The 23253-nt window shown below is 43.8% G+C and overlaps 1 protein-coding gene across 1 annotated transcript in view; it reads right to left on the reverse strand.

The window, feature by feature from the left end:
* The window catches only part of LOC105854430 (CLK4-associating serine/arginine rich protein-like), a 157559-nt gene extending 134981 nt beyond the window's left edge, over positions 1-22578 (reverse strand). The window contains exons 1-2 of the mRNA XM_012733240.1: positions 22553-22578; positions 20952-22142 (exon numbers count right to left, since the gene is read on the reverse strand). Coding sequence (XP_012588694.1) covers positions 20952-22142; positions 22553-22578 — 1217 coding nt within the window. The remainder of the gene's footprint in view (positions 1-20951; positions 22143-22552) is intronic.
* Between the last annotated feature and the right edge of the window lie 675 nt (positions 22579-23253).

The following is a 23253-nucleotide window of genomic DNA, read 5'->3' on the forward strand; positions in this document are numbered from 1 at the left end:
ATAGATGCTAATTAAATCATCACACTGCTAACTATAAAAGTATAGCTGCACTACGAGCTTTGAGGGACACACAGGACAGGACAGGACAGTGCTTTGAGAAGCAGGTCTGGGATAGCTGTGGAGGCAGAGGCATCGGCCAGAAACATGGGAAGTTGCCAGAGAGGAGCAGAGACCCGAAATAAGGGTGTTGTGACCAAGAGCACTGTAAAGTCAAACCCACTTGACCTTGGGCAAATTACCTGATGTTGCTTAGATTTAGATTGCTGTATGCTTTTCAGGACCCGAGCTTCCCTGCAGCAGTTTTATGAAGATTAAATGAGAGGATGGATGCAGTATCCATAATAATAGTCACAACAACTGTTATTTATATGACATTTACCAAGCATGATTTGTCCAATTTCTTCTATTTCATTGCCAAAACTATGGCCTAAATGACCATTTGGGTCTTATCTGGTGGAGCATAATAAGAGACCCACCTCTGAACAGGAGTGACTTGAGAGAAGTTTCCATAGGGACAGGACAAGTAAGGCTGGGCAGGATGCACACAAGAAATCCTAAGAGAGGCGGGAAGCCAGGAGAGATGAGAGCTTTGGGCTGGCTGTGAGGAGGCAGGAGGGCCAGCTGGGGCCCTGCAGAAGGACTTTGGCATGGTCTGTTCACATTTTCTCTCGCAACCCATCACTTCAGCAGCTAGCCTTATGGAGAAAATGGCAAAGCTGGTGTGGGGGTTGGGGGGAGCAGGTAGAGATGGGGTTCAGAAAGGGGAGCAGTTAAGTGGCTATGACTCTTCACCAGATAAGACCCAAATGGTCATTTAGGCCATAATTTTGGAAATGAAATAGAAGAAATTGGAAGAATCATGCTTGGTAAATGTCATATAAATAACAGTTGTTGTGACTATTATTATGGATACTGCATCCATCCTCTCATTTAATCTTCATAAAACCGCAGCAGGGAAGCTTGAGTCCCGTAAAGCATACAGGAATCTAAGTCTAGGCAACATCAGGTGATTTGCCCAAGGTCAAGTGGGTTTGACTTTACAGTGCTCTGCATGGTCCCAGACAGCCCTGGAAGATCACACTACAAATTGAAGTTAGCAGTGCCATAAAAATGCACCAACAGAGTCAAAAATGTAACATGAAAAAGGAGTGCACCTTGGCTCTCGTTTGAACAAAAGAACGTGCCTGTTTTTTTTAAAGCCTTGATAACAAATCTGTACCACAAACAAATGCAGTCAATTTCAAAGCTGTTAACTAGGAGACAGGCTGTCAGGGGCTCACATACATAGCTCAAGTATAATGACCTATGCAACCGACCCATTTATACCTGGCAACTCAAAAGAGTGGGACTCAGATAAACACCAGATTATAATAGTGCTACGTGCTCCTGATATGTGTCAGCAAATATATAAGCATCCACCTCCCAAAAACTGTGCTCTCATAATCTGTATCCTCCTCCTCAGAACCATGCAAATAGTTGTATCCATTACTTAATTTTCTGTCTAATCAATCAAAATATTCTGTCCTTGTATTTACACACAGGAAGCTAAGCAGATCAAAAAATAATCAAAGGATCACATGAGGGTAAATAAAATAGTAGATCCCAACAGAACTTGCAGGACCTACGGTGCTGTGTGGCTATTTCACAGAGATGCCATCATCTCTGCCCACTCAGTCTACTGACAAGGCATCCTTGGTGCAGCCCACAGGTTACAGATCCACACGCCTGCAGCGAAGGGTCAGGGGCAGTAGTGGACACACAGAGCAGCCCAGCAGAGTCATGCTCCAGCTAAACAGCTTCAGGCTTCATTCACATCCACTCACCTGCCGCAGATGCTCAGACTCACCTGTAACTTTGGCCAAGGGCCAAAACTAGCCAGGTAACAGCTCTCTGTCCACTATGGCATGCAGAAAGATTCCCTTCTGACTTGTAAATTATTAAGTGCAATATCTTTTAAAGATCTGTTTCATAATGCACAGGATGAAGCTTTTTTTAGAGTTATCTCTTCAAGAAAACCATCATTTTAAGATGCTATAAATATAGACTAGAAAGGGAATCTTTAGAAAAATACAGTTCTTTATACACTAATTAAAAGGGACAAATACAGATTATTTTTTTCTCCCCAATTAACTGCAGCCTTTCATGCATCTCTCCAGGGTGGTTTTCTTAACTATGTAGCAGAGCTCTGAAAATTACATGGACAATGCCAGTCTCATCTGTTTTAATAAACTCTCTCTCTTTAGCAGGATACCATACAAAAGAATGAGCAATGCATTAACTTTCTGTGCTTCTTAGAACAATCCTCCCACCCCAAAATGTATCTATCTCAGTCATGTAAAACTGTCTTCTCTGTCTGCAGCACACCTGTACATCCATGGTCAAATCCCTCAATCATACAAAATAGTTACAACTGCCCAAATCCTAAATGCAACAATTAGGGTTTCATTTTTGACTTTCTTTTTAGGTTGTTCTTCCCCCAGGTTAGTTGAAAAGTCCAAGGTCATTCCAATTATTTCAGAAACTTTAAGTAAAAGAAACCTTATATATTTCAAACCAACAAGAAAGAATCACTCTCAGACTCACAGTGATAACTAAAGCCTTTATAGGCCCAACAAACCCAATTCATGTAATCACCTGATTTTTAAATGTTTCCTACTCTTCCAGAGCTAAAGAATTCCATAACCATGGAATAGATAAGATTTTAGTAAAAAATATGAGAAAATATTTCTTGGTGAACATAGGAACAAGATGGAGAAAATACATGACAGATTATGCTAAAACTAGTATGGTGAATGTATAGCAGAATGCACAGCCACAGTGAGGTGGAGAACACAAGACAGCATCTCAGAAAATACCACCAGATTCTCTCTGGTTGATGCCCCTGAACTGGACCCCTTTAATCTCACCAAAAACTAGGAAAAGTCCCTTAAGTCAGCCATCCTTATCAGATATGTGACTGTCACAAGTATAATTCACTGAATGAAATTCTTGAGTTTCCAAATGCTCTAAATAGACTAAAACATAAAGCCACAGATAAATGTTTGACAAGGTTAACTATGTACTTCCTCAGCTGAGTCCAAAATCCACTGCCTAACCATAAAACATCACTTCACAATTATTCAAAAGAAACTAAGGTCTAGACCTTTCTAACTTGATTCCCAGCTCACCTTAGATAGCAAGCAGGAAAGCAGTGGGAGGTGGGCCAGTGGCTGTGTTTCTCTGATGTCTATAGCTGTGTGATCCCAGAACTTAACTCTGAATTTCTTGCTCTATAAAATGTCAATAAGTATTACCTACTCCCTAAGGAGCAATAAGGACTAAATAGCAGTAAATGCAACAATAATTTAATCACAATAGCAATAACAATTATTATTGTTTTAAACCATTTATTACTAAATACTACCTAAATATTCTACACACACTAATTGAATTTATCTGTATTCTATTTGAGTGCTTGACATGTAGTAGGTTTCTAGTAAGTCACCCCTCTCATTAACTACATGGCCTCCTAGCATTATCTAGAACCATTCACCCATCTGCAGTTCCTTACTCCAGACTCTAGACCCCAGAGTCTAGACTACATAGCCAGTCACACAGACTTCTGTCCTTCTGAGAACTCTGTTGCAAGTCATGTCTATAAGTTACAAACCTTCTAAAGTAGGTCTCTTCTTTGGAACTGCAACTGGCTTCCTCTTTTCATGAGGTCTCAAGAAGTATGAGAAGTCCTCTCCTGTGGATGGGTAAGGAGACAACCTGACTTCATCAACTTGGATCTCATTGAATAGTGAAGTCAATATTCATGACATAGGTTACATCTGGTGTCACTTTCTTCTAAGCAGAATTTCCAAGAGGGACTGAAAAATCTACCTTCCTGTTTTTGAGTGATTAAGTAACAGTTAATCAAAATTTAATATTATCTATTGGTTAGGAGATGCAGTGGTGTAATTATGAGGATTACTCTGGAGGAGAAATTTAGTTCATTTAGATAACATGCATGGGAAAGTAGCTGGGATGATAAAGGCTCTACATTCTACACCCAAGGGATGATTAGTTCAAAAACTATGAATGTGTCAGCCTATACAGAAGATTTTTGGAGGTGAGGGGTGAGAAAAAAATGAATGCTCTCTTGAAGTGGTTGAAAGGATTCCCTATGGAATCATTAACAGATATAGGATACAGATAGAGAATGGAGAAGCTCAGAATAAGGACAAAAAAACAATGAAATGACAAATGAGACCACATGAAGGTACAGAAAATTCTACATCACTGACATGCTTAAGTAAAGATCAAACTGTGAGATTCTAAGACTACGACAGAAGGAACACAATATAGCTGAAGATCACAGATTTGAAACTCACACCCACAGAAAACAGACATGGTAAATCTAGCACTACATAGATTGTCCTTCTAATCTGAATTAAGTGTAGATATTTCCAAATTTGAGAGATGTTAAAGTTCCATGTTCTCTCTTCTCTTGAAAATCAGAGGATATGGCAACATTTGTCCAATGACAATTAGTTGGATTCTGCTTTGAAGTCATCATACCTTCGGGCTGAGACCACTTGTCTTTTTATCTCCTACGACTCCTGTGTCAAATAAGCTCTGAAGTTTCTTCAACCATCAAGATTCTCTAAACCCCAATAGGAAAAATTCTGGCTTGGAGGCACAAGGTCCATATATGAGTTCAACTTGACTTGAGTTTGTGTCCCTGAAAAACTTACTTGAGTTCTTGTATCCTCTTTTCTAGCAGAAGAACAATGCTCTTTCTAAACAACTCATAAAGATAAGATTTCTAGTTAAGGATTATGTGAAATTATTTCTGCAACAATGCCAAAAACTTCTAGAGGTAACATTTTATCACCATATACACAAAATGACTTATTTAATTATTCCAAGAACAGAGTGATATGTCTTCACATCTTTTCTTAAAAACAGTTTTTGATCAATATTTAAAATACCTATATTTGGAAAAAAGCACAGATTAAGTTTTATCAGGCCTGGTGAAAATGAAAATCAGAGAACTGTGTATGTGTGTGTTTAACAGCCTTATCCTTGATTTGGATCAAGGTTATTAATTCGATATATTTTCTATCCACTTTAGAACACAAACCTACCAGAGCTCAATAACTTTTCTTTTAAGCCAGAATAAAATATAGGGGGAAATGTATATGTGGCAATTTCCAGAAATTTCAGATAACAAATGTGACACAGAGAAAAATAGCAGCAGATCTCAATGACTCATCCTAATTGCTGCATATAACACAAAAATAGGTAATTATGAAACTCCTATTTTCTTACATCAGATTAGAGATAGGGGCTGTGCAAGAATCACTGGGGAGTAGGTAATAGAAGGAAGTGAGCCAAGAGTCAGAATATAACAGAGTGAGATGCTTAAAGTTCAGAGTACGGAGGTGATCACTGCAAGAACAAGAGGTGGTCCCGAAGATGTGTGGTCCCCAGAGCAGTAGGGAAGCTCCCTGACCTTGTTAGAAATGCAAATTCTCCACCCCCACCCCAAACTTATTGAATCAACTCAGAATTAAACCCAGAGCTGTGTAGTGATGGTGCTAATCACCAACCTTTGAAAAACATTATCAGAGTAGCGTCAGATTTAGCCCAGTGAAGATCAAAGTCACTGAAGGAAAATTCAAGAAATTGACTAGGACATTGTGGAACTATCTACATAGAGATGATAGTCACCATTCTGGTCATAGCAGTGGAAGAAAGAGAGCGAACCAGGAGCTAAATCTTTGAAAATGTAGGAGGCATGACTAGATGTTTGGTGAAGGACAAAAGGGAGAAGAGTAGGATGGTTAATTGATTGGTTCCAACTTACAATTTAATGCAAGTAAAAAGGTTATAGGGTAGAATGAAAAAGAGATGGAAAATAGCAAAGGTTAACAGGACTACTAAGTGATGGATAGTGGTGTGAGTGAGGTAGTAGAAGTGGAGAATGATTTTTACTCTAGGATCAAATAAAAGAGCAGAACAAATGTAAGGTGGTCTACAGTTGAAAAGGCACATGCCTTTTTTTTTTTTTCAAGGTCTTCTGGGAATCATGTGGAGAAAGAGCAATGATCAGGCTATAAAGTTGTTTAGAGACATGACTCTGGTTGATTAGCAAAAGGGTAGATGCTGAGAAATGCCACAAATAACCCTGGGCTTCTGGTTAGCACAAGTGGCACCATTTTACCAAGATAGAGAAGTGGGAGGCTGTATCAGTAACCTAGGGAAAAACTCTAAGACTCCTACTAAGATCTATCTCATCATCTTAAAACACGAAGTATATTGTAATAATTCAGTCATAATTCAGTTATCAGGACCATATGTTGATGGTAGACAGGAAGCCAGAGTGCTGATTAACATGACCAGCTCTACCACTTTGAAGTTGGTGGGACTTGAGCAAATAGTTAACCATTCCATCTTTAAAGTAGGAAGAATAAGACTCACTTTACAAATGACAGTAAGATGGCCCTTTTCTCCCAGAAGACTGATTGTTATGCAGCCCATCCTCACAAGGAACTGGACTTAAACCCATGCAATCAATCAATGGCAGTTCAGCACCAATGCACAAGCTTCCAAAAGTCAGCTAATCAATGGGAGTCCATCCTTCCGAAAGTCAGCCAATCCATTCCAGTAACCATCCTTTCTATAGGGAAGTACAGCCAAACCCTTAAACACTCTGCTCTGCAATTCCTCAACTCCACCTACTATGCTCCTTTCCACAACATCTCCTGTGTTTTCAAGTAGAAGCCACTGTCACCTACTACCACCTTAACCATGCTTATAATTCTTTCCCTTTAAATGTATGACTATGTGTGTGTCATACATATTTGATTCTATCCTATTATAAATTCTAATATATTATTTAACTTTGTATACCTTGTCATAACTCACTCATTTCCTCTGCCACACTATCCTTTCCATAAGTACTGTACAATTAATTATTTATTCTTCTAATGATACACATTTTGGTTATTTTCATTTTCTGGGTATCATAAATAACATGTTTATGATTATATGTGTATGTGTCAGTGTGGGAACATGCAAGGTTTTCTGAAGATTTATACATGGAAGGAATGGCTGGCTCACAGAGCAGTCCAGTGTTCATCTTCACAAGAAAATACGAGTGTTCATTCCTAAGTGTCTACCAATTTACACTTCTCAAAGCAACATATTCAAGTTCTCGCCAACATGTATTTTTAGACTTCTTTATCTGTTCTATCTAGCAGAAATAATAATATTTCAGTGATTCTCATTTTGCATTTCACCACTTACTGAAGAGGTGATGAGATGACCGTAATTTTACTAGTTATGACATCCCTTTTACAGGTGATTACTGGTGATATTTAATCTTCCATTAGGTTGTTTATCTTTTTCCTTTTATAGTAACTTTTTCTATGTTCTAGTTACTATGTCTTCATTATTCACATGTTGCTAAGAAGAACGTTTTCAGTTTGTGGTTTATCCATACATACCAAGCATCTTTTGAAGATCAAAATATGAAGTACAGTATCTCAAGTCAATGGTTTCCTTTGAAATGCCAAATAAAATTGATAAGCATTTCAATATCATCTAAATAAATGATGAGAAAATGAGGGAGAAATAGGGTGAGTGAGAGAAAGATGGAAAACAAAAGATCTGTTTGCAAATTTGCTGAAGATGCTTAGATTCTGTAGTTGATCTAATCTTATTTAGTATTTTGTTTCTTCTCCTCAAAGAAAAAATTACCTAACTTAGAAAATTATCATTTAATTATATAAACAATGTTAACCACTTTTACAATTTACCACTTCATTTTACTCATCATCCTTTTTTCTACATTTCACTTTCCTTCTATGACAACTTATTTTTTGTAAATGCATTCTTCAGAAGATTCCTTAGTGAAGTTCCATTTACTTGGAAATATGTTTATTTCTTTTCTTTTTCTTAAAAAAGAAACAAATCTAACTGAACAACTATTTCTTTTCAGAACTTTGAAGACACAACTCTAGATCTTCTATCCAAGTTTACCACTAAAGAGCCTGTCAATATTACCTGTGATTCCAGCATAGTGGATATGTCTTTGCACCCCATCTGCCTCTGAGACCTTCTGTTCTGTTTGTATGTTTATGTTTTGAAATGTGATGCAATTTCACTACAATGTATCTAAGTATTGATTCACTGTCATTTTTTTTTTTTTTTTTTTTTTTTTTTTAGACCTGCTTAGACCTGTGGATTTCCATCCTTTATCAGTTTTAGGTATTATCTCTTCAAATGTTGTCTCTCCTCCATTTGTTCTCTTTTTTTTTTCCGATTCTGACTAAACATTTTTGATTTATCTTCTCTTTTTCAACAACTTTTTGATTTATCCTCTCTTTGTCTTTACTTCTTTTTCTACTTCCTTATTACTTGGTGCTGAATGCTGGAGCATTATCTTCAAATTTCTCTTCTTCCAGCTGCATCTGTATCTACAGTGCTATTTTATCTACACCAGGCTGTTCATTCTATTAACTCTTTTTCTTTTCAAAAGTTCTCTACAAAATCTTCCTTTTTTTTTTTGTTCCATGTTCATATTTTAGCCAATTGCCTCATTCCTTTAAAGAGTCATATCTATTTATTTTATATTCTACATGTCCTAATTCCAATACCTGAATATCTCAGAGGTTTAAGACTATTTTCTGTTTCATTTCTATTCTAGTATCATTGATACCAGACTGATAATAACTGGTTTTCTTGTATACACTTACCATTTTTCATTATGGCTTCATTTTTTTTTTTAACATACTAGTGGGATTCCTGTTACCCCAACCCAGTATGCTTTCCATAAAGATCTGTGGTTGATTTTGCTGTAAGCTACAGGAGGTGTCCAAATTTGGGCCAGCAGCTCATCTCCCAGGTCCTAATTTCATGCAGGGGCCACTTTCAGACTCCTGCCTCTGATTTGTGACAGGCTTCTGCTGGCTGATCCTTAGAGGTACACACAGTACAGTTACACACAGAACAGTTCTGGTCCTTCTCATGTGCTCCTTGCTCAGTACTTCTGATGTTGGTTTCAACTCAAGGTTGATTTTTGTTTTCTTTTTGGGGTGATAGATGTGTACATGGAGTGCTAGATATTTTCCTTACTTGCTCCCAACCCACTAAAAGCTAAGTTTATCCATGCAGTAGGTCCTGCACATGAAAACCCACTTTTTACTTAATGTGGTAAGAATTCAGTTGATCGAACAATAATATTGCTGCCCATTCTGTTATAGGTGGATTACTGGTGACAGGTTGGAAACATCACCTATTTGTGTTGACCCTAGTTGGTCACTACCTTCCCTGTGTCTATCAGGCTCATTGGCTACAGCATACAGTTGATGTCTTTTTCACATAAAAAAAAAAAAAGTTTATAATTCTCTGTCTACTCCAGGAAGAACATTCTGTCCTTAGCTTCTCCAAGGACAAAAAGTATGGTGTTCGCTTGTTTTCCATTCTCTCAGAACCCCACAGACAAACAGTTCTGTACCATAAACTAATTATCAATAATTTCATGGTGTAAAAAGTTTATCTAAACAAAACAAAAATAGAATTCTTGACTACAAACACAAAGAAGATACAATTGTAGATCGCCTCTCTTCCAAAATAATGCATCCATTTATCACAAGCAAAATCAATGATGAGAAATATAAATACTCAGCACCCTTCTTAAAACTACAATTTAAGCTGTTTTTGCAAAACTTCTAGGAGGAAGTGGGAAGAGAAAAGCTATCAACGCTGCCTGGCAGGAAGATGAAACTCTTAATTTTGCATATAATAAATTACATTTGTTTCTGTATGAATCTTTCTCTCTATCCTATTTTAAACAAAACATGGGGACCCAAAATGTATTTCTTCCTCCAGGCTTCAAAACCAAAACAGACCTAATGACACAAACTGAATCCCCTAGTGAATAAAATTACAAAGAGTCTAGCTACTCAGGACCAATTTGTAATCAGGGCATCAAGCCATACAGTATGAAAATGTCAATTCCGGCGCAGCCTTGATGAGCTAAGATTGAACGCAGGGGTCAGTTTATCATATTATCCCAACTGCCCTCTTTAGAGCTGGCAGGTCCAATTTGAGCACAAAAAGGATTTCAGTTTGAGTGGTTCTGCATCTGAAAAAGAACCACCCTGACTGATAATGTTTTTTCATTACTTTTTTTTCCTTAACAGAAACAAATCCACAGAAAATATCCAACATAAACAATTTCTCCTAATCAACTAGTCCTAGCTAGATGTCCCTACAGCATTCTTTACTACAATGTATAAAAATAAAAATCTCGCCAGGACATACTTTAGTCATTAAAAAGACATGTCATTCAGTGAGCATACATGATGCAGTTCAAGCATTTAGAAATGGTTTCCCTTTGTTTCTCGAAGTGAGGTGGTGAAGGGAACAGTGAGATAGCCATACCAGAAGCTTCTGTAGGTTGTGGTGGACAGTTCGAACACTCCATGCTGTTTAACTGCATGTGCAACCAGCAGAACAACTGGTTTTAAAATTATAAAAACCACTAACTTTGAGTACAAAGTAAACTTCCTCCCTATTTTGGGGTATGCAAGTTCCCAGCTGATGACTCAGAACTGGCTTCTTTGAAAAATTTCACTAAGTTTTCTGCCCAACAACCTGGATGGAACTGCTTGTGTTCAGTCTTTGCCCTTCTAGAGCCAAATGAGTGACTTCACCTTCTAAGTCCCTCCTTCAAGCGTGTGTTCCTTCACTGAACAGCTGCTCACTGGGTGCATTCCTATGCTTCTACAAATTCACCAGGATTACAGGTAAAGACAGTTGTGGCAGGACATGCGCTAATCTATAAAGGAAATCTATTTTCTTGTAACTTAAAAATAGCCCAGCCACACAGGCTCCTTTAAACCTTCTCTGGAAGCCTCACTGAGGCAGCTCAGATGGCATGTTTTATTTCTATGGCTCGCAGACACAGTGGTCTTGAGACAGCTCCTTTCTCCCCTGTATTCCTCTTCTTCAAGCACCACTAGCTTCCCAGCTGGCTCTCCAAGTGAAACTCACAATCCCACCTCAGAGCCTTTGCAGCTGCTGTCGCTTGTGCACAAATGATCTTTCAAACCATACCTCTTTGATGCAGCCGGCTTTAGCCTCAAGAACATACAACTGTGCATCATTCTCACCTGTATGAGGTATGAAAATGTTGTCTCTGGAGTCTTCCATTATAGGGTGCATTGTCTTGATTCCAACCCCCAGCCCACCCACCTCTAGTCTTCCCACTGCAACACACCAGAATCCTAAAGACAAAGGAATCTCAACAAATAATCACTTTCACTTTCATGATGTAGAAAAGTTCATATAGTAGTAAAAAATAAATCCTTGAAAGAAAATACAGAAAAAAATTCAATTCAGGCAAGCCTACTCCGGCCCCAAGTTTTCTAAATACTCTCTCTCCATCCTTCTGTTTATCACTGACTAGCTACCTACCTTTTTCTCTGTCCTCTGTGTTTGCCTCTATTTTTATTTCATGGGCAATAGTTTCTCTCTAACACACACACACAAACAAATTCTCTGTCTGTCAGAGAAAAAAGGGGACTAGATGTCTCAGTTCTGGTTGTTCACCACATCAGTTTTCTGCAACTGCATGAATCCCAATGAGTACAGACAAGGAGACACTAAGTCACTCTGAAATACAGAGGCACTAAATACGATGTTCACGATCCCTAAAATGTGCAATTTACATTCAGAAAAACAAGGTATTTGAATGCTGTCATCGTGTAGAAGAGCAAAAGCATGTGCTTTCGTCCCCATAAGTGCAGGGGAAATGCAAAAGACCCCACAAAGCCACTGTTCTGGAACAGGAGAAAGCAGGGACTCAGACTGTCAGAATGCCGGCTTTTCACCTCTCCCTGCTGTGTGGCTTCTCATCAGTCATGGGCAGTAAGTGAAAAATTGCCACTCAAGGTCCTCCCAGGTGATGCACTGGATTAAAGCCACAGCCACTTCAGTGCAAGTTTGATCCCCGGCCCCGGAGGTGACCCACATGGTGCGGTAGACCTCTCCTGACCTGCCCACTGCTTCCTCAGCAGTGTGCTTCGGCAGTCGGCCTGTTCTGTTCCCCACTCTGTCTCTGGTGAATCCTCTCACCTCCCTGAACCTCTGACCTGTACTCCAGTTCTGTATACATAAATAAAGAAATCTTAAAAAAGAAGAAGAAGAAGAAAGAAAGGAAAACTGTCTTTTAAAAAATGCCCCTATCTGTAGTCAGTGGAGTTTCCAAAACAGCTCATGATCCACCAAGTATGGCAAAGTGGAACTCATTACTGGTCCCTCGAGGAAAACCTTTAAACAAACAAAGAATCCCCTTTGGGCAGTGAAGAGAGAGGCCATCCCCGAAGAACACCAAGGACCAGCATCATGGCTTCCTCCGTCCTCAGGGCAGCATCCCTCCTCATCTGACCAGGAAGACTGCCCACAAAGCAGCCACAGGAGCTGCACCATCTTCTGGCCCTCTCCTCCTGCCCCTCCCAGCATCAATGCCCACCACCAGAGACACACCCCAAATCATCACATCACTCAAATCCATGAAGGAAATCCCACTAGAAGAGAGTCAAGGCCAAGTCAAAACAGGGCACTCATGAGCCATCCACCACAACCATCTGCTGTCAGACGTCACAGGCCAGAGTGCACAACCAAAGAGCTTTACCTCTCAGTGCAAGTGGACTTGGGGAGCCAGGGTCCCTCGCTGGCGTGACTTCCCATGGATTCTTGGACTTGGGACAAGCCTCACCTCCGCAACCCACTTTCTCTTATTATAAAGGTCTATAGCTATGGATGTGGGGAATGATGACCAGAACATGTGTTTCACCCCCTTAGAGTCAGTTGTGAGGTCACACCATAAATATGTGTTAAATGGGCTAGGAGCTGCCTCAGTATATCACCTTAAGTAAAAACAACTACTTCATTTTGAAAATTTTGTTCCAATCCTATGTCCCAGCGTGTCAATTTCAGGTGTGTGGTTTGTGCAGATATGTACTAGGTAAGAACATTAACTATCTTTTCATGTACCTTCATGCACAGGATAAGATATTTTGTAAAGCCCCAGGCCCTCCCTACTGGCACAAAGGGTTAGGATGCAGCACCGCAAGCTAGCCACAGCCACTTGAGTGCAAGTTCGATCCTGGCCCTGGAGGTGACCCACATGGTGCGGCAGATCTCTCATGTCTCACCCACTCCTCCCCTCAGCAGTGCACTTCATTGACCTGCATGTTCTGCTCCCCATTCTGTCTCCGTTGAATCCTCCCATCATCCCTCTACCTTTGGTTCCAGGTCTGTATGCATAAACAAACAAATAAATCTTTTTTAAAAAAGATATTTTGCAGGGCCCTCCCTAGTGGTGCAGCGGGTTAAAAGCACAGCACTAAGAAGTTTAAGCCACTTTCACATGAGTTCGATTCCCGCCTGCCCCGGAGGAGATCCACATGGCGTGGCAGACCTCTCCTGACCCACCCGCTGCTCCCCTCAGCAGTGTACTTCATCGATCTGCCTGTTCTGCTCCCTGCTCTGTCTCTGGTGAATCCTCTCACCCTCTGCATCTCTGGCCTGTACCCCAGTTCTGTATGAATAAATAAATAAATCTTTTTAAAAAAATAAAGATATTTTGTAAAGTCCCTTTCAAGTTCAGGACTTTATAGCCACTCAGAGACAGTATTACCTGGTTATGACTGAAAAAGAGAAAAGTCTGCTTTCAATGCTCTGCTTTGCCTAAGGATTTTCCCAGCCTCAGGTTTCTTGACTTTTTCCAGAGATCCTTCTTGGAGACTTGGATATCTGGAAGCACAGAAAAGAAAGTGTCTTTTCTCCTGCCTGTTTGTACTGCTTCCCATATTCTCCTGTGTAGATGTTCACTTCTGTACAGTTCTGAGTTTATCTGGCACTCTTCAATTCAACATATTTAACATCTTTATAGTAATATAATAATTTCCCCTGTCCATAACTACCATATTGAGTAACTGGTTACAGGAGATGAGAAAATACATGCAAAAAAGCTTAGAACCATGTTAGCACACATAGCAACTCCTCAATGATTAGTAATCATAACAGTGGAAGTATTAGTTGGTGCCAGCAGGGCTGGTTGTGTTTACATCCCTTGTCTTATGACAATGCCTCCAAGAGGTGGGAAGTCTGGTGAGATGTTGTGACTCAGAAAGTTTTGCATTTTACCAGCAAAATTCCAAATTATTTGAATCCCAAAGAAATTGCTCAATAAGGGAGGAATTGTGAAGACCTAGACAGGGTTGGGAAGGGAACATGCTGTACAAGACATGGGGGTGAAAGAGAAGTACCTCTTCCTTGAACACCAAATATAGCATCAATAATCTCAGATTGTTTTTGGTTGAGAAGCAAAAATAATTCTTATCTATCCCTCTTCTCCTTGAATAATCAGTCTTGCTACTTTGGGTAGGCTTGGCAAGCCTTTTGGGATGTAGAGATGGTGTTATTTTGAGATATTTGTGTTGCCTTGTCAGCACTGATTATAATGTTTCCAAAGGATCGTCCACAATATATCGCACCAATGATCTGTGTCTTACTGTCTCCACAGTATTGACACCAGCTGATAAAGATCTCCATATTAACACATCTGAGCATACTGAATGAGTTTCTGCATATGAGGATATATTTAGTCAGACTCCAAAGCATCCCAGAAGCAGAGAGAAAGGTTCCAAGGTAAATGACTCCACCAAAGAAAAAAAGTAAGAAGAAGGAGGAAATGAACTTACTTATCCCTTGGTCAACTGTGCTTACCAGATGCATGGCAATGAATTTCCATATATCACTTGAATACCACATGAATACCACATGAAAAAAAAAGGTCTAAGGAAGCCCTCTGCCCAGCCACATTTTCTTGTTTCAAAAGTAGAGTGGGAATTCCAAAGTCCATAAGTCCTTGCCAATAGAAGCCCTGCCAAGATGCTCTCCCCCAAATGATGCTGACATTTGGAGTTCATCCTTTTAGAAGTCATTTCAGTCCATCTACCATTTCACCATCAGCTTTCCACTGGAGCTTCCCAGAGGTCAGATGTGCTCTGTGCTCAAAGCAGGGCTCCCATGCAAACAACTCCCAACGGATATGTTAAGGACGCTCCAGTGTGCACTGAGCCTGGGCTGGCTTGCAGGCTGGTTCCCTCACTGGCTCTAAACTAATGTGCTAGGTGACCTCAGGCCAGCCCCTTTCTTTCTCTGAGCCGCAGGTTTCTCATCTCTCCTATGAACCAGTACACGTCGATTACCCCTAACCTTGGTGCTTAACTCCAGAAGCCTATTAATTTTGAAAACGTTGGGACTGAGAAACAAAACTGTCTTTCTGAGCAACTTAATTAAATGTACAGATAAAATCACATTAACTTATAAATCAGAATGTCCCTTCTAATTACATCTTAAGCAACATCACAATGGAACTTGCCCAAAGCTACCTATGTAGTTAATCAACAACCATTGAGACATTACATTCTTCTTCCATTGAAGAACTCAGCTCTCTTGGTGATACATTAGACTTTGAGTTTTCATCCCAATGTTTTAATGTTTTAGAGTTTAAGTACAATGACCACTTCTGTAGAATTAGTTTCAATTAGTCACCCAAAAGTACTTTACAAGTTTCCTACACATCACATAAAGCCCTAAGTGCTGGAAATACAATTTCAATGAAGACAAGGTCCCCAGCTCAGGAAGTTTCTATACAGACTGAGAAGCAGATGTGGAAATATAAATGGATAAATATACAACTTAAATGGACAAACACATATTAAATATATAACCCAATCTTTGAGTCAAGGGTGATTTTCCCAGAACAGCAACCTCTATGCTGAGTTCTTAAAATAAAAACCAGAAGTTAACAGAGCAAAAATAGCATGGGGTGTGTTGCTGAAAACTCGTTTCAGTTGCTAAAAATGCACGAGCAAATATTTTGAGGTGATTTCATCACCTACAAACAATTCCCCAAAATTCAAAAATCCCATTTTAGATTAGTTCTATTTGACATTCTTTGTAATGGGTGTAATTAAAATACAAATCAAAATGTTTTATATGCAACACTGTCTTCAAGTGCCAGGAACAGAGATGCATACAGAGGCAGCAATGGTCGGGTGCAGAGGTGGGGGGTTTAAAGGAGAGAGCTAGATTTTGAGTCTCCAGTCGTTGCTTAGGATGTGAGTGACCTGGTCAAGTTGCTTAGCCATCCTGATGTCAGTGTTTTCCTCAGTCAACTGCAGCTTCACACCAAATGTTTAACATGTAGAAACTAACTGGTGTGTCTCTCAGCACTGAGGCACTGCCTGGCTGAGTCCCAGCAGCACATACAGCAGGGCCGTCATGTTATTACCCCACAACCACATAAAGAACACAGGTCAGACTAGGTCAAGTTCGCTAGCCAGTGGAGGCCGATTGTGAACCCCATGTGTCTGCTGGACCAGCCCAGGTCTCAGCCACTAAAAGTCCCACACTGCTACTCCTCTGCCAGCCAAGCCGGAAAAGTAAGTTTTCACCACTGAGATGGCAACACATTCCCAGCATGTTAAAGTGCAGACATTGTAAATGCAATTTATTCCTTTGTTGGTGTGCTCTTCACAAAGGGCTGTGGTTATTTGAAACACAGGGAGCCCACAGTTGCCTAAAAGAGCCACCTAAGGCTCAACTACTATCCCTTGAATAAGAGGTCAAGGTTAAAAGCAACAAATTCAGAAAACAAATTTGGATCTGTGAAGGGAAAGATGACAAAATGGCTCACTGGACACGAAACCTGGCACCTCTGGCCACGTTTCAATGAAAGGAATGGAGGAGACACTGAGGTCACTGATCAGACAATGTCCATGGGTGGAGAGAACCTCAAACGGTGCCTCCTTCTATCGGCAGCAAAGGCACTAAGCACCCACAGGAGTCACAGACCTACCATGGAGGGGAGACTGGGGTCTGTCCTCCATTCACTGATGGTAGGGGGAGCCTGACGCCAACACACAGTGACCTAGCGCAGGAACCAGTACAGATACTGACACTGATGCATTGAAGGAGCCTCTGCTGTTTCCTTAAACACTTTCCAACTTGGCGTGAGACACACTGAAGATAGCAAACATAGATGTGATTGCTACAGCTCAGAATTTTGCTTTCAAAGTTGCCTCTGAGCAAGCAAGTGTGTTTCTCTCCCTTGGGCATAGCAGGGGGGGTGCCCCCCACAGGGCACATGCTCCTCTTGAGGTATGTGTTGCGTTGTTGGAAGACAAAGGGGCTTTGAGTCCTGCTCTTGCCTCTGGGTGGAAAGGATTCATTGCATCTGACAGGAGCTACTGGGGGCAGGGGAGAGGGGTGGTGTAAAAAGGTCATGCCCAGGTGCCAACCTAGGGGAGGAGGGATAGTTTTCTGGCCCACTTTCCCAAGGTTTTGATTCTGTAGGTCTCTGGTAATGTATAGGAATTTTGTTTTGACTAAGCTGTTTTTGTGACCTTGACAATCAGCCAGATGTGATACCATTGGCGTGGTAGGAAAAGCTGGACTGAGAATCGAGATTTCAGGGCCCTGGCTCCCCATCCAGCACCTTTTCATTGTGGGCTGTAATAAGTGACTTCTTGGTTTCTCCACTTTCTTCTCATCTTCCTCCATTGATCAAATGGGCAGAGAGCTTGCAAAGGGCCGCATTTGTGAAAGAGCTCTGGCTCCACCACTGAAAGGCAGCCTTAGGACTGGGCACTGGGATCATCAACCCAAGAGTCCCCCGAAATGGGTTCAGCCTCTTTCCAGTTGGTGGATCATGGGAAAGAGGAAATCCCTCTTGAACAACAAATGTCCTTTGTCTAAGTCTCCGTGTCCCTAACAATTGAATGCAGATGGTAACAGAGGTGTCTATGGTAGATTTCTTGGCTGAGTTTGTTTTGTGAGGGTAACATACAGAGTGTAAAAGGCAGCTGCTAGGCACTGCACACCCATTAGCCATGCACATCCTCACAAGGTCAACCATAGGAGCTGTCCACTGTCTCCTGCAGCTATGTAATTAATGAGGTCCATGGGAAGGTAACCACAGCTGCACATTCCTTGGGCTTGCCCTTTTATCAAGAGAAATTTACACAAAAAGAGCTTTTCTGTGGAGAATGAGTTACCATAGGGAGATGTTCAACTGTGTCTCTTAGGAGAAATCCAGGAAAAAATTCCAGAAGGGGGTGATCCCATCCATGTCATGTTTATCAAAGTGAAGTACAGAGATGGCCCGCTATGGAAGCCAGGGAGCCACTCATTAAGGTGGCACAGCCCACCTCCTGCTGGGTCATACTGGGGGGGGGGGTTGGGGGAGGCACAGCCATTTGTTTATCTCAGAAGCTCAGGGGAAATTCTTCCATAAACAGAGCTTCCAGAACCACTGGCAAATATGGTTAATGAAACAATTCTCCCCTTGATGCTCCAGCCCTGTGATTACCCAAGGGGGGAGGGGGAGAGACAGCAAAAGCAAATAACCTTGTGCATCTGTGCATTTACCAGGAATCTAAACTTCTTGTATTTCTGTCCTTTCCAATGCAGCTGGGTTCAGAGCCAGGGTCCAATTTCTGCATAATTCACAACTCCCCAGGGGAAGAAGGCTAAGCCAGGGCTGGCTACTTAAGGATGTGCATTATGTCAACTTCCTCACAATGCTGCCATGGTTGGTACACTGATATACCAAAAGCCAGTGTCCCCTGCCTTTGCTCTTCCATTCTCAGACTCCACCCCCCACCCCCACCCCATCCCAGGATTCTTCAGGGGCATCCCAGCACTTTCCCTTCCTGTGTTCTTTCCTCCCATTCCACTTTCTTCAGATTTCTTTCCCCTCCTTTCCCTCAGCTCCTCTTCTACTTTTGCACCACCCCCTACAGCCTGCTGTCTGGCATGTATTCTTTCCATCTTCAGGTCTCTGTGACTCTTTCAGATTCTTCTTTTTCTGCCTGTTAGTCCATTCCACCTCCCTTCCCTTCTCCTTCGTCTAACTCTGGACCTCCAGCTGTCACTCTGCCCTGCCAAAGACCTAGCCTCTGGTCTCCTCACACTCCTCCCAACAACCCAACAAGAAGCTTCAGGGCAAGCCCACAACCCAGGCCAGGTCAGCAGCAGGGTGCCCTGTGTAGCCCAGAAGGCTCACTCTGCTTAGATGCACCTGGATGGCCTGTTTGTTACCTGAGGCCCTGGTGAGGGGCTTTTGTGCGGAGAGAAGTTACACCTGGATTGGAAAGCAGCAGGGGTGATTAGCAATTGGGAACAGGAAGGTGGACAGCTCCTATAGCAGAATATCCCCTGGAGGGGGAGCCTGGACCAAGGGCTGGCAGCAGAGGATGCTTTGGCATGTCAGACAGAACTTCACCACCTACCCATTGGTGCCCACAGCTTCCTGCCACCCCACCCCCCCGGGAGGTGGTGGGCCAGTGGTGGAGGAGGAGGAGGAGGAGGAGGTTTAGTGGAACTTTACTTTCCAAAATCTCAGCCATCTCAGAGACAACCAAGCACCTCAAAACACAAAATCTAAGTAAAAACTGAGTATCTGCTAGGCAAACTCCTCTCTCCCTTCTAACATCTCCCAGCTGACCCACACTTCCCACCTGATAGCCATCTCTAAGTCCCTCTTCTCTAGACACAGACAGATGAGTGTACCTAGTGTACAAATGGGAACTAGGGATGGGCAACTTATACAACAGATATCAGAACATGTTCCTTGGGGTGTCATCACTCTGGGAGCCCAGGGAATTCTGCAAATGCCAGCCACCAAAGAATGGGGAGTTCAGAGGAAACTTTCTCAAAGCACAGACACCAGCTCTCTCCCAAGTCAGATCTCCATGGATGGGAGCAAAAATTAGTCTCTCTCTAGTTTGCACAGCATGCCTCTCTCTCTCTCTCTCTCTCTCTCTCTCTCTCTCTCTCTCTCTCTCCCACACACACACACACACACATACACACACACACACACCCCTGAGTATGATTCTCAGGGTAAAACATCCTGAAGGAGGTAAAGAATCAACTCCAGCCATCTCCCCCTCCCCACGGGGAGTGTGTGAGAGCAAACCGCGGAGGTTTGGCTTCCTGCCCAGCACTGGAAGCTGGAACACCCTCTGCCAGGGACCCGAGGAAGGCCTGAGCACACATCCCATGGCCAGCCAAGTCTAGGCGCCCCAGCTGAATGGCTCCTCAGTCGCCTGCAAGTTGAAACCTCAGTCACGCACACAATGAGGCCGCTGTTTTCCACGGGAGGCATTTGGATGCCTCACACACTCACCCCAAACAGGGCCTGAGAGCAGAGCACATTTCCTTACCCATGTTCAGATGTGCCCCTAGAGGAGGCAGCCTGGGCCAGGGAGACAAAGGCTTCCCTCCCCCTCCCCCGCGCCGTCCACAGGAAGCCTGTGTATGCCACCTGTTGGAACTCTGTCCGGCCGACCCACATCTTGAGCCCCCAAACCCACACGCGGAGCGGGGTACCCAGGGTAGCCGATCGGCCAGCGAGGAGACATTTCACTCATGCCTCTTCTATGGCTACCTACCCTGCTCCCAATCACACACAGACACACTTCCTTAATATTCCAGCGGCTGCTTCTCCTTAATGAAGTGTGCTTAGGCTCCCGTAGGGGCTGGCTGCCCATGATCTCTCAGCGCGCCCAGGCGGCTGCGATCTCCAAGCGCTTACGCCGGGTGCCTGCTTCACGCTCCGGCGACAGAAAGCCTCAAATGGCACGTTCGTGGGGAACACTCGGGGGCTACTCCAAGGAGCCGTGTTTCTCCTTGGAAAGCAGAGGGGGTTTTCCCCTTCGTTTAGAAATGAAGGCATTCGGGGAAGCCCTGAGGTGTAATCGAATAGGGAGCCCCAATGTTCTGTTTCGCTGTCAAATCCTAGGCTAGGTGCCAGGAGACTCAACTTTCTATAGTCTCCCCGCCATCTCCTCCTAACTGGGGATAAAGGGCGCCGACACGACCCGGCTACTCACCCCAGAGTCTGGACGCTGCCCACGCAGGAGACCCCAGCAGACTGGCGCGCGGGATCCGCTAAACACCTTGGTGATCTCGCTCCACTCCCGGCTACGTGGTGAAGGCTAAGCGCTCCAAGCGGGGCAGCCGAGGGCAGTCGATCCCATGGGTGGCGAGTTGGCAGAGGGCGCGGCGCCCGGCTGGGGGCGCATCGCTCCCAGGGCTGGCGCAGGCTGCGGCGGGGCGAGGAGCTCCCGGGGAAGTTGGCGGCGCTGGGGACCGACTTCAGACTTGGCGCTCGCTTCGGCTGGAGCTGCCGGGCGCGTGCCCCCCGGATGCACCCAGACTCGTTCGCCGAGCGGGGACTGGCGTGGACCTGGCCGCTCCGGGAAGCCTCGGCTGGCCGCCGCCTAGGAGGAGCGCAGCAGCATCGCGCCGCCTGGAAGCCCCAGCAGCGGCTGGAGGAGCGAGTGAGCCAGCGAGCGAAAGAGCGAGGGAGCGAACCGGTCGCCTCCTCCCGGCTGCGGGCGCGCCGGCTCACAGCCCCGCTCGCCCCAACCCTCGGTACCCCTGCACCTGTCCGCGTCCTCCTCCGCTTCCCTGCTTTGCGGGCTTGGAGAGCTGAGCTCCGGCCAGAGGCTGAGCGGAAAGCGGCCACCGAGCCCGCAGCATGGAGGGCGATCTCGCCGGCTCGGTCTTGGGCTCCGGCAGCGGCAGCAGCGGCCGCCGCCTCCCGCGCGCCCACGTGCCGGAGCCCCGGTGTGCGCGCTCCGGCCGGCGGGGCTGGAGGGAGGGAGCGAGGAAAGCGAGTCGCGGTGGGGGTGGCGGGGAGAGCCTGCACACCCGCGCAGCCAAGGGAAAGCCGCCTAGAGGCTCCCAGGGCTCCGAGCTCCGTGTCTGCAGCTCCGGGAAGGCTGCTGTGCGCGGCTCCCTCTTTCCCCCCTCCCTTTGCAGAGCTGGGAGGTTGGGGCCGCGGGTGGGGGATCCGCTCCACAGGGTCAGCCCCGGGCAGCGGCGGCTGGAGGCTGCTGAGTTTCTGCCTAAGGGACAGATTCCAAGTATCCCAGAACCCCCTCAGCTCTCCTTGCGAAGAACGGGGTTCAGAAATACTAAGTGAGGGAGTATGTGGGCTCCCCGCGGGAGCTGGATCGGGCTTGCCCAAAGTAAGCACTTTTCGCCGGTAACCAACAGACTCTAAGGGGCTCCTCGTTCTGGGGAGAAAGGAGTTGTACTGCTAGAAGGGCCTGCAGACCTCCAGTCAGATGACAAATAATTAGTGAGCACTCAATCTGAGGGCGCTGGGCAGTGTCCTGGATCCCAGGCCCCTCCCAGCTGGAGTTGGGTTGGATTCTCTGCTTTGTTTGCTCCGTTAGGCGGCCCTCTTGGGGCCTCTTTGCTCCAAACCGAAAATGAGGCACCTTCCTAACTGGAGTTAGAAAGACAAAACAAATACATGTGAGAATTCTAAAATGAGAAGACAATCCAAAAGATGGTTCAATACCAACAAGTAACATGAGTAAGATAAGAAACAAAACCACAGAATAAAAGCAAAAAAAAAAAAATCCCTAAAAAAAAGAAACTAGGCAAAGGTACCATCTTATGGGGTACCATGTACCCTCACCTTGAGACCTTGTTTCCATTTCTCATTATCTTAATGAGGAAATTGAAGCTCAGAGAAGACAAGTGGCTTGTCCAAGGTCACACACATGCACTTGGGTTGACTATATCCCAGCGTTTATTCTGGGTTATTCTGGCCTTCTACTGTCATCTTATGCTGCATTGGCTTTTTGTTTGTTTGTTTGTTTTTTTGTTTTGCCCCTTGCCAGGACACAAAGTATGCTCAGCATTACTGTCATGAAGCATCAGCAAAAGGGAAAAAGATACATTCCGAAATTTTAAAAAGGCTTTACAAAATAACATGAGATTTAAGTTAAATCCTAAAGAGTAGGCAGGGTTAGGATATCTAGAACAGCCAGACCACTGGGCAATGGGAAGTTACAAAGTTGCACGATGAAAGAAGACATCTTGCAGCTGCTGCACACAAGTTTTGCAGGAGCAGGGAGCTTGCCTAGATAATGAAAAGCCACTGATGGCATTTAAGCCATAAAAGAAAAGAACAAAAACTTCGTTTTAGGGTGATAGTATGTCCCTGTATATTAGAAGGGGGTGGGTTAGCAGAAGAGATGAGCATACAGCAAAAGGACTTTCAGGCAGAGAAGGACATTAGGAGCCCAAGGCAGGGGTCAGGATGTAGGTGATGCGTACAATGTGGTGGTCAGTATAGCTGAAATAAATAAAACCCTTTCTGCCCCTGTACTTAAA

The sequence above is a fragment of the Condylura cristata genome, unplaced genomic scaffold, assembly GCF_000260355.1.
Source record: "Condylura cristata isolate star-nosed mole 26May11 unplaced genomic scaffold, ConCri1.0 scaffold00040, whole genome shotgun sequence".
Lineage (NCBI taxonomy): Eukaryota > Metazoa > Chordata > Mammalia > Eulipotyphla > Talpidae > Condylura > Condylura cristata.